Consider the following 12,582-nt stretch of genomic DNA (forward strand, 5'->3'; position numbering starts at 1 on the left):
AGACCATTGTAATTCCTGGAGCCATCCGTCACTATTACTGAATCCTGTTAAAATGAATGAATCCTACTGCTGTAATCTTAAAGTCAATTATTCGTGACTTGCAGACAAGCCAGTATGAATATTACTTTTAATGTCTTCATGTAACTATTGGCTGTATTTAATTAATTAAGTTCCTTTTATAACAATATGACTATTTCCATGACTATTTTATTCCTAGCGTAAAGTTCAATAAGCACTATAATTATAGAAATGGAAAGAATCAAAATCAGGAAGGACAGCCATAAAGGAGAAAAGGCAGGGTTACTGCCCGAGGTTGAAACTTTAAATCTGACATGTGGTCCGAAGTCAGCACTGCTGTCATTTATTTCCCCTTCTTTCAGGACAAATAATCACGAGTTTACTGTAATAACAAACTTTTCCCTTCTTTTCAATTCATCACCGTTGGTGTGATTTTGCTACTTAGAGCCACTCAGAGAACAACTTTAGGAAGAAGGCTTCCCAACCCACCTTTTCTTCCCCACAGGATTTGGCGGGTCCCCCCAAAACAGTGCTCCTGGGGTGGTACAAAATGCCAGAATGGCTCCATATCTGACTCCATATCACATAAAAGGTGAGAAGTTCAAACTGATGCCATTTTTGTATTAGCTCAAACATTAAACAGCTGGATGAAAGTTTAACTCTGTGAAATCTCACATGACAAAAACTAAGTAGTTAATACTCTTTCCCTTATTTTAAAACATACACAGTAGCTGCCATGTTACAATATACCATTAAATGAAATGATTTATAAACTCAAGGGCAATACTAGCACTGTAAAATTTTAAGTTGATATAAGCTATGCTTATTCCTATACACATTTTACACATCAAATTTTGTTTTCCTAAAATTAGGATTTAGAGGTCATACTTCCATTTAAAGATCCACAAAAATGCAAGTTGCAGGACTTTCATAGAATCTTAAGGCTCAACAGCTGGTCCGTGACTGACATTCTGATATGTTGTGTTGACCTCCTTTTCTGTCCTCTTCCTAATGGTCCAGAACATTCTCCAACTGTTTTTCTTTTCCTTATTACATCACTTTGGAAGAACATACTATTTTGGTTACCTCATCATGTGGAGGACAGCAAAGCAACCCAAGTGTACCATTATTCATTGACTATAGACCAACTTATATTTTACTGAGTGAGGAAGTCTCAGTTCAGTTCTATAAGATAGAGTCATATCATAAATACCAGCGAGGATGTGCACATACTGAGTCAGATAGGACCTGAACTCTCAGTCCACAAGGGTGGGTTCCTGCCAACCGGCGCTGCACCTCTTTTTAGCTTAGGACATATGCCACGCTACCACTACTCTGGAGAATTTGAAGAGAAAATGCAAAATTGAGAAATCATTTCCCAAGCTGGATGAAGGAGTATAAATATGATTTATAAACTCCCCAAACAAGGATCAATAATAAGCTAAATTTTTGCTTTTATTTCAACTAAATATGGGCACAGGAATTCATTTTCCTGAGTAGATCCAACTTGTAAAGATTTTGTTGTTCTCTCCATTAATGGTATTTCCTTTGAAGTGTTCTACCCTTCCATTGCTCTTTTTTGAAATCTTCACCTGAGGATATTTTTTAAAGTTGATTTTAAAGGAAAGAGAAAGAGAAACCCTGATGTGAGAGAAACATAGTCAGTTGCCATACACACCCTGACAGGGATCAAATCCACAACCTAGGCATGTGCCCTGACTGGGGATTGAACCCACAACCTTTTGGTGTACAGGACGACACTCCAACCAACTGGTCCACCTGGCCAGGGCTTCCATCTCCTGCTTAAATAGAGTTTGTACTTAAGAAGAAACAGCCAATGGAACACAATGTTGATGAACAATATACACTGTGAAGATGGCCTTGCCACATAGAAGTTGGAAGCAGGTAATCACTAATGCGACGTGTGAACAGTTTATGAGCAATCAAGAGCTGGTCATATTTCACTTCAAAATGCCTTATATGTGATTCGTATTCTTTTACAGTTCCTTTGTTGTCCTAATTTGTGTCTCACTTGTGGTTACACAAAAATCAGTTGCCATTTTAAGTAGAGATTTATGACAGGGAGGATGATCCGGAAACGCAAACCTCCGAACAGCTGAATGGCTCCCTTCTCCCTCTTTCCCCAAAGCCAGTAAGTATAATGATAACACAGAAACTACTCCCGCAGTAGAGCCAGTGAGATGCTGATGAAGGGCAAATGCTACGATAACCAAAACTGACATCTTTTAATGGAGCTAGAATTTTAGTGACGTACTACTTAAAATGAGTGGGCCAATGTCACAAAGTATGCCCACTGAAGGGTAATAATTTGTGGTAGTAGATTTGACATAATAAATTGAATCTATCTTTATCATTTTTATGAAGCAAATCATAAAAATGTAGAGAATTTGACAAAGAGAAAAAAAATCCAAACAGTACCACTTTACCTAAGCTCCATATCATTCCGAGCATTGTTCAGTGTGACCACTCTCACTGCATTATCTTACAGAACATAATATGAAAACTGTCGGCAACTACATCCTGTACTTCTAATGCTCCACTAACAGCCCCAAAAGAACAGAGTATTTTATGAGGAACTAAACTTTTGCTCAGATCATTAACTCATTCATCTTTGTAACTGGCCTACTCAAAACAGGATTAAGAAAATAAACGTGTGGGAGGATGAGGGAACACACTACAATTCAGAACTAATTACTTGGACTGTAGCAATGCTCTCCACTTGTACAAGTGACTAAGATCCCCTGCATTCAACGTATTTCACAAAGCAGGTTAATGTCAGACTGAGCAGGTTAACTAGACTTTAACCTAAGTGGAACAAAAGCAAATTATGTATCAGACTATACTTAAAGTCATACAGCTAGAATGTTTTAAAACATTTAAAATGAAACTTTCTTATTGTAAATAAAGATTGAGAGAATTTCCCAGGAGTAGGTTTTCCTTTGTGAAGTAATTTTTAGGAACAAAGGTTTAATCACATTACCTTCAAGACTTTCAACTCAGACTGTACATTTCTGAAAGCATCCCACCATGCATCTCTTAGGTTAAAATAAGCTTTTAACTTAATGATCTATACAGAGACTTATAACTGTCTTATCCTGACTGTAACACCATTCTTGCAATGAATATATTCCAGAAGTCATAATAAAAAAAAAATCACCTGGCTCTTAACAACAGGTATGAAGCCCAGGATGATTGGCGTACCAATTACCTTCTCATTTTAAGAGGACTCCAGGCACCAAAAGTATTCCAAATAATGTATTTTGTATAAGGAATAAAATGCTCACTTAAAAAAAAAGATTGCTTGCTGTCATCTTAAAGTGCCATCAAAAGAATGTTTTATATTTTATGGAATTCTGACCATTCATAAAAAAGAATGTTTATAGTTGATGGAATCCTGACCATTCATAAAAGGTTACAGATTTCACAGCTTGCTGCTGCATTCACCCTCATCCTGGTAATGCTGTCAGGTGTTCCAAAATGTTAAGCCAGAAAATGTCACATAAAGCCTGAAGACAGCTTATTCTAATTCGGCTAATGGGGTAAGAATCTGAGGAGTAGACTGCTAAACTTGGTACAATGAAACCTGAAGAAATGGCTCTGGCTTCTTAGATACATATAAACATACATGTATTTTCTGACTTCCTCTGTATTTCTGACTTCCTACTTTAACTTAAAAACAACTGCAAATTATGCAGCTTTATATTTTTATTGTGAATTAGTTCTACTTTTGAATTTAGCACCTCGAAACAAAACATTTCAGTCAAACTATTAGTTTTTCTTTTTGTGTCAAGAGCTGACCTTGATGTGCTAAAACTAAGTAAATCCATTTACTCAATCCAAAACAGGCATTAAAAAGAAAAACCCCAGATTCTTTCTTGTATCTTAAGAAATATGGAAAAGAAACAGTGCAAAGTGAGGTCAAATCAGGGATTATCACACCAAAGTTGTACAACAGGTGTAACACACAGGACAAGTCCATTATACAGTCACAATGGAGCAGAACTGATCAAAATGCAAGAAATGGAAATGTCGTTTGTCAATAGAAAATAACTGGTAACAGACATAAATTTTTCAGTTAACACAGAGGCATGACAACCCCTCCCATTCTGCTTATATATTATTTTGCTTTTAAAACATTTAAGGCACAGGCATTCTTCAGACATTTCTATTAACACGTAGGTAATCTACTGCTTGGGTAACAATCTGTCACCACAGTTTATAAGCCCAGACTGTCTCAAACTTCTCACTCAACAGGCGATGAGATCTGCTCCCCTCAGTTTCGACCTGTATCTTTTGAACTATACCTGCAATCTTTATGGCTACAGGATCCTCTGAAACTGGAACAAGCCCTTCCTTGACTTCAGCCTGCTTTTCAGAGACCGGGGGAGATGTGGCAGGAGGGGAATACTTAGTTTCCACAGAAGCCACAGGCGAGGAGGAAGAAGAGGGCTTAGAATCATGGAAAAGACTGGCCCATGACTTAGGCTGACTGACGGGAGTGGAGCCAGCCACAGAGGCCGGGGCATCGGCAGGAGGGGAAGTGCTTTCAGCTTTAGTTGGGTCCGAGTCCACGCTTTCCACAGTGTGCAACTCCACCCCGTTGGCAGCTGAGCCCTCACACAAGGATTCAAGTATCTGTCCATTAGCAACTCCAAGGTTTTCAGTAGTATCAGTCCCAACATAGGGGTGAGCCACAGCTGTCCTCAACAGGCTGTCCCTCCCAGTCTCTGCAGGGAGGCAGGACTGGTCAAAGCCAGGCCCCTGGCAGCCCTCAGGCTGCCCTGCAGTCCTAGCATTGCTGTCCAGGGCTCGGGGGAAGCAGCCACCAGGCACGTCATCACTGACGAAGTCCGTGGAGTCCTGAGGGCTGCTACAAGTCCTGGGTGTCCCCAGCAAGGGCATATCGCCCATCAACTCTACATCCTCTGTGCCCACACTGTTCAGGACTACGGGATTGGCATGGCCATTGACCAGGGCTTCTGTGGAAATACTACCCTCGCCGCCATCTTTCAAGTAACTATAATATCCAGGTGGACGTTTTTTCTTCTTTTTACGCTCCCTTTGTCCAAGACCACCTGAGACACCATCATTTTCCAAAATTTCCGCCTCCACATTGGAACTGCCATCCAGATCAAGGGCAGAGCCTGGGTACTGGCAGTCACTAGAGCTGCAGTCCGCTTCTTTATCTATGTCATCAGGGGTGTTTCTGGGAGCTGTGCAACTAAGAATAAATTCAGGGGCCTGAGGATTCAATGTGCTTGAAATACTGTAGTTGGGAGGTCTCTGCAACGTGTCACTGGGTTCAATCACGTCATTAACGCCAAACTCGATTCTCTGATAGTCTTGTCCTTTAGAGAAAAAAAAAAGTCAGTAAATATCCCATTAGTTAAGAATAGAGCCATATAAATTATGAAAGTATCAATAATTGTTTTTCTCTTTGAAGAATAAAACATTAAAGTCTTCTAATTAACAAAGCTGACATTTTATTTGTGAATAGTTTCCTAAAATAACTATAAAATTATATTTAATTTGGGGGTATTAAAAAAACAGCCTGTATTTATATTCTACTCTCAGACTAGCTAAAATGGAGACTTTCAGAAGGTAGAAATTAAAACAAAAGTACGATAAAAAGCAAAGTAATATTTTGCCCGCCTGAAAACGCCTGTCAATTAAATCTGACATTACTAGCTCACTTTTATGCCCAAGAGTAGGGCGCGGGGTTTTTAGACAATTAAAAGAAAATCACGATGACAAAGACTTAACATCACTGCTGCATATTATGGCTTCTCTATCAGTGCAATTTTAGTGTAATTTAGTAATTCAAAAAGTATAAATGACACCAAGAATTAACCTTCCACGTAAAAGTGTATTTCAGAAGCACTTCCTCTCAGGTGAGAACAATCTAGGTATTCCATCCATTCTAAGATGTGCATTTTTTCATATTTCTGACATTAGGTTGAGTTTCAGAATCCACTGTGTCCTTCAACAGACACCAAGCATCAATGTCAGCTTGTAACTGATAAAATAAAGTTATAAATAAATTTTGAAGTTAGAAAAAGAACACATATAATGAATGCATTATAATTCATTTTTAGTGCATAAGTGAAAATTTCTCCAAGTCTATCATAAAAGGCTAACTTTTTTTCAAGGCATGTATTTTCAAGAAAAAAATCACAATACCAAAAGAATCATGTTCCATTACAGAGAACTACTGTAGACATATTTTACCTCGGAAGTCTTTTTATAGACAGAAAAAACAGCCCCAGAGAGAAGCCAATTGTGTGCAAGTTAGTGGGAGGGCAGTGGCCTAGTCTAATTCTTTGTCTGTTCTGACAAAACACCCCTTCCTTGGGGTTGGGTTGGGGAGGGACCTGAACAACAACAAAAAGTTCCTGCTACACCCAACAGCTAGTTTACAAAGCCACCAACAGGTCAATCTGAATCCTTTGGCTTCTGAGCACTGATTTTTCTTTTGTTTTTGTTGTTCCCTTATTTTAAAAAGAATCCCCCAAGAACAGTTACTTTCTCTATTATTATACCTAAAGGTGAACTGTGTGCAATGCTATTATGTGAACTGAAACTGAGGCATCGAAAGAAGTGAACAGCACTCCCCACGTGGAGGCTACCCTTTGCAGACTGGTGTACATTGTGAAATAACATTCAAATTCAGTATGCATTATGTCATACAGCCTGTACGAGATTTTGATTATTTTCAACAGACACAGTGCCTTCCACATATCACTTCTTAATCTTACCACATCATAAAACATTCTAGAATGTGATGTGATGTTAATGGAACTATTACAATTTGCTATGGCTATTACCAAACAGATTCCCAGTATAGCATCTGATCACATCACTGGGCAGCAGACTCCTACCCAGAACAGTTCCCTTTCTTACCCAGGAACACTTGATATGGACACACGTGTCTACTGCACTGCAAGGCAGAGAGGTCAGCCCAAAATCCAATCTGTCAGGCTGGAAGACTCGTGCAAGCCCTGCAAACTCATGCTTTGAAGAACCCGATCAATATACTACTACATGGGGAACTCAACACTCAGGTCGGGCAGGCAATGAGTTTGTTGGGAGAAGGAAAACCAGCTCAAATAAAACAATTACATCTTCACACAGCATTTCCCAAAGTCTGCTCACTGCAGCACTCACAGTGCAGCCTCTGATCTCTAACCTAAGCCACTGGGAAGATGGTGGGGCCACTAAATAGAAAGGTGTAACAAGAAAGAAAAAATAATGAAACACTTGAAAGCACTGAGTAAACATCTGCAGCATGCTCACTATGTGCAAAAGCACATGAACACAGAGAACTCTCCTGATCAGATAAAAAAGCTGCTCCAGAGGCTGGGCAGCAGGGCCAGAGCCTCTAGGTCCCACTAGCTTCATTTATTTTACACCCAACCTAAGCCATCATTAGAGCTGCTCTTTCCCTTATAATTTCCTATATCACTGTTTCTCTTAAAATTCTAATATTTTTTGATACAATCACTTTCTAATCTTACTATAAAGAGTTTGACATTTCAAGTTTTACAGGCAGCAAGGGCCTTTGATGTAACTCAAACTGGGGAAAAAACAAAAACAACAAACACGATCTAGACTGATTTGACTGACTAATGGTGGCCTGCTGTAATCAAAGGCCCCTGCTGTTATTTAAACACTGGGCACTTAAACAATATGAAGTGATTGCATCTCAGCAAGCACCATGCCCAGGAATCGGGTCATTTTTGTGACAGAGACCCCCCAAAAAAGTAACAAAGCAAGAGGTAAAGAGGTTACCTGAATTCCCAAGAGCATTAGTGAGGACAGGGTCATAAACGCAAAACCGCAGGAACAACAGATTCAAGCTGCCACTGAGCCATGCAAAGAGCACACCTCAGAGACTCCGCAGCCCTGGGCCCAGCAGCCTCCACCCCCAGACCGAGAGTTTGCTTAAGAACTCTGACAAAAAGCACTGGTTGTGAGGAACACACCTGTACGCTGAGAATTGCTAAGGAAAACACAGAACTGAACATCACTTCCTTAACTAAACCTTGAATGTCTGACACTATGAGGCACAGAATACACTTTAATCCATTAGTCAAAGTGGTTCAGTGATTAAATCTACTATAGTTTACAGCCAAAACATCAAGCTGTAAAGGAATGTTTATTGAAAAAGTATGACCAACCAGGAAAACACTGTCTGCTGGTGCCCTGCCCACCCAGCACATACGACCAGATGAAGGAGAGAAGCAGCTCACCATCAGGTAGCTCATCGGTAGCCTGTGTGCCACACAGAACTGTCCCATTATATGGAGGAAGCTGCAAGGGGAATCAAAAAAATATTAATTCAAGAAAACAGTAAAACCCAACATGTGCTACTTTATTAAAACAACATTTCATTAAAACTCTTTATCCCTGTAACAACTCCTTGTGACATTTCTACTAAAATAGCACACATGGAGAGACAGTAAAATTAAATCATTTTCATTTAAGAAAAACTACCATAGGAATGCTTTTAAATATAGTTATTAAACAGACCCAAAAGTGAGGCAAAAAATTAAAAATAAACTCTAATTGGCATGTAAATCAGCTGCAATAAAATGCTTATGACATATGCTTTGCTTTAGAGGATGTCAGTGATCCCCATAAACCGCACAACCACCTAGCTTTGTCCACTAGTAAAGATGACTCTTGGTGACCACCTGCACTCTGTGCTCACAATCAGTACAAGTCAGCACAGCCAGCAGAGGCCAGGACCTGGCCCATGAGCAGGGAGGGAGTGGAGAAAGCCCACTGGGAAGGAAAAGTCTGGGAATTGTGGCTCCCTTTTTAATACAATACCTTAAATAACAAAATTAAGAACTAGAAATCACATTCCTTGTTTGGAAGAAATCAAGCAAAATGGACCTCTGTAAAAAGCAGAAAAGCATAATAAACACATCAAAGTTTTCTCCTTCCTAGCTATTCCATAATACTTACGAGTTGGAAATGTTTAAAATGGGTATGTTTGAGATCAAGTTTAGGGTGGGAAGGGAAGGGAAGCAGACAAATAATCGCTACCTGAAGGCAACAGTAGAACAAAAACCAGTGTTTTGCAAAGTCTGCTCACTGCAGCACCGGCAGTACAATGGCCCCATGACTGCGTGGGGTCCCCAAGTCTGCAACATTCAGAGGTATCAGGTAATTCCCATGTCAATTATTGTTAAGAATTTCTCCTTAAGTGGCTTCCTCAGCTGATTTCTCCAATTAACTGTTAGCAAGTCGATTCAATAAGTGGAGCTTATCATTCCAAGTAACTAAATTCTCCTTCCAGTGAATTAATGACAAATAAGAAGCTATGCAGTGCTATTCAAAAGCAACTGACTGCATTCAGGACTTGAGAGCTGCACATATTTCCACCATGCAGGGGCACCCCAGTATTCTTCACACTGTCACAAAAGGAGAAAGCATTTTGTGTGTGGAGATGAACTACACTGGCCTTGCACATGAAGTGCAAAAACCATTCATTCCACGCAGCATTCAAACACTCACACCGGGTGCTCCAGCATTTACCACTGGTGCAGACATACGAAGCAGAAAGGTGCATCTGAGGAAGCCACAGACTGGGGTCATCTCCCTCTGCAGTCACAAAAGAAGTTTAACAGACTCCCATACACAGAATGCCTTCCCAAAATTTTCTATCGATGACACTGGGGTGCCCCCTAGTGACAGAAATCTATACAATTTTAAGGCACTAAAAGTTTTGGGTTTTTTTAAACCTCCCTATATTTCAAAATCTACTTAAGTGGTAGAAGCAAGGATCTGAAAAGAGACAACCCAGCAGTCTCCTGGGCAATACTGCCATTTTTTTCTGTTAGTGTGTTTAACACACGTATTTTGAGATAACGATCTGGTCAGAGTGTAACTGTGGGAATTACTGTACACTGGAATGAGTTCTGGCCCAGAAGAAGTGTGAGTGAGTGAGTGAGCTTCTTCTTTTTCTTCAGTTTTTTTTAAACCTCTAGAGGCATATGTCACCTTAAATTGAACAAAATTTCCACCACTCATAAGAAGCACTTTAGTCTATGGTAATTAGGTTTAATAAATACACAGCAGAATAAATTGCATTTATGTTTAAAGTTTCCTATTTATGCAGCTATTTATAAGAATGCAAAATATAAAGACTAAAGCAAGAACATAAACTCTCACACACAAAAGTCAACTGAAAAATGTAAAAAACTGTAATGTAGTTAAGTTACACAGTTACTAACCTTAGTCTGAAACACTGCTAACAGTCTTGTTAAGACAAGACTTGGGGACCTTTGCCTTGTCCAGTGAGGCTCAGTTGGTTGAGGCACTGTCCAGTAAGACCAAAAGTTTGTGGGTTTGATTCCCTAGTAGGGGCGCCTACAAGAAGGCAATCAATCAATGTTTCCTCTCTCTCAAAAACCAACGAAATTATGTCCTTGGGTGAGAATTAAAAAAAAAAAGTCTTGGGACCTCTGATGTTTTAAAACATTTTTCGTGCTGCCAGAATTTGTTCTGGTATCTCAAAGACCTTCGCAAACCCTAAATCTCTCCTCTGAAATCTCCAAACCACTGAGAATAACTGTCTTAATTCTATCACTACACACCCACCCACACACCCATGCATGTACTGTGCTATCCTGGACTTGTTTATTCAGTAGCAGGCTGAGGTTTATGTGTTGTCTCCAATGATGAGAGCCTGGGAGGTTTCCAGAACAATTCACATTGTATCCCTGTTTTTTCGTTTTTTTTTTTTTTTTTTTAAGATTTTATTTATTTATCTTTAGAGGGGAAAGGAAGGAGAGAGGGAGAGAAACATCAATGTATGGGTTGCCTTTCATGCATCCCCTGCTAGGAACTGGCCTGCAGGGAACCGGCCTGCAACCGGGGTATGTGCCCTGACTGGGAATCGAACCGTGATTGTCTGGTTCGCAGGCCTGCGCTCAATCCACTGAGCTACACCAGCCAGGGTATATCCCTGTTTTTAACACCAATAACATGATTACGACTGGGATTCAAAACAGTTATTCATAAACTGACTAAATTTTAGGTTGGGAAAATTCATTTTTAAATCACCCTGGCTTCTAAACTAGAAAACAGCTTTAGAAAAAATAGCAATTACCTTTTAGAAATTTATACAGGAATGCCTCATTTTATCACACTTCATTTTACAAATGCTCTTTGCAGAGAATTCAAAGAAAATACATCAACACCAAGGCAAGACCCTCCACCAACAAAAAAGATTATTACCTGTTGAAGTCTTAGATAATGGTTAGCAGTTTTTAGCAACATAGTATTTTTAATTAAGGTATGTCTATTTTTTTTAGACAATACTACTGCATACTTAACAGAGTAGTACAAACTTTTATATGCAGTGGGGAACACAAAAATTGGTGAGACTCACTTTTTACTACAATATTCGCCTTATGGCAATGGTCTGAAAAGGAACCTGCAATATCCCCCAGGAATGTCTTTAAGATCACATGAGCTCATTTGTGTCTTCTGATTTTGTTAAATTACTGACCATCCTATCTTGCCAGTGACCAGCTTTCAAACAAGCAAACTAAAAGAGACAAAACCTCTCAGCCGAAAGGAACGATGCTTTTGTAGACAGTGGTTTTATATGTAAACATTTATTTTTTTATAAACCGTTTATATTTTTAAAACTTTTTATATTTTTTCATTCCTCAAATTTTTGTTTTTCAGTTCTTGGCCCCAAGTAAAGGAGCGGGGTGCTTTATCCAGTTTCTAGCAGCAAAAAAATACATGAGGAGCACCTGGCTGGTGTAGCTCAGTGGATTGAGCGTGAGCTGCGAACTAAAGCATCACTGGTTCGAGACCTAGTCAGGGCACATGCCTGGGTTGCCAGCCAGCTCCCCCGTATGGGGTGCATGAGAGGCAACCACACAATGATATTTCTCTCCCTTTCTTTCTCTTTCTCTTCCCCCCTCTCTAAAAATGAATAAATAAAATCTTAAAAAAAAAAAACAAGAGGAATAGTGGTAGATTCTATATTATATCACATGGTAGGAACAATGCGGGTAGGAGATGCAATTATTTTACCCACAAGGTAAGAGGCCAAATGATTTTGCAGAAGTGAGATAACATCACTTACACACCCACCATTCCAATCACGCATTCCCCACATAAACAGTCTGTGTCCAACATATTACTATAATCCCAACACCCAAATTGTAATAACTGAAGAGTAACTCAGCCTGATTGCATTATTTAGCCCATACTTCCCTTTTGAGAGATACTGGACCACATGTAATTTTGAGAGAAAACACCTTTCATACCCTACCCTCATCCTCAACCCCAGTTTGACTCCCAGTCAGGGCACACGCCTGGGTTGCTGGCCAGGTCCCCAGTAGGGGGTGTGCAAAAGGCAACCACACACTGATGTTTCTCTCCCTCTCTCCCTTCTTTCCCCTATCTAAAAACAAATAAATAAAATCTTAAAAAAAAAAGATGACAACCCCCAAATAGGCCCTGACACACTAAGATTTCTGGCATAATTCATTTTGATGAGAGACAGCCATTATT

At 39.6% G+C, this 12,582-nt stretch overlaps 1 protein-coding gene across 2 annotated transcripts in view; it reads right to left on the minus strand.

Moving 5' to 3' along the window:
- USP10 (ubiquitin specific peptidase 10) overlaps positions 1–12,582 on the minus strand; it is a 61,738-nt gene that overhangs the window by 20,559 nt on the left and 28,597 nt on the right. For both annotated transcript variants that reach the window (XM_037142411.2, XM_037142410.2), the window contains exons 3-4: positions 8,289–8,349; positions 4,344–5,387 (exon numbers count right to left, since the gene is read on the minus strand). In XM_037142411.2, coding sequence (XP_036998306.2) covers positions 4,344–5,387; positions 8,289–8,349 — 1,105 coding nt within the window. The remainder of the gene's footprint in view (positions 1–4,343; positions 5,388–8,288; positions 8,350–12,582) is intronic.

The sequence above is a fragment of the Artibeus jamaicensis genome, unplaced genomic scaffold (genome assembly GCF_021234435.1).
Source record: "Artibeus jamaicensis isolate MK-2021 breed Jamaican fruit bat unplaced genomic scaffold, CSHL_Jam_final contig_464, whole genome shotgun sequence".
Lineage (NCBI taxonomy): Eukaryota > Metazoa > Chordata > Mammalia > Chiroptera > Phyllostomidae > Artibeus > Artibeus jamaicensis.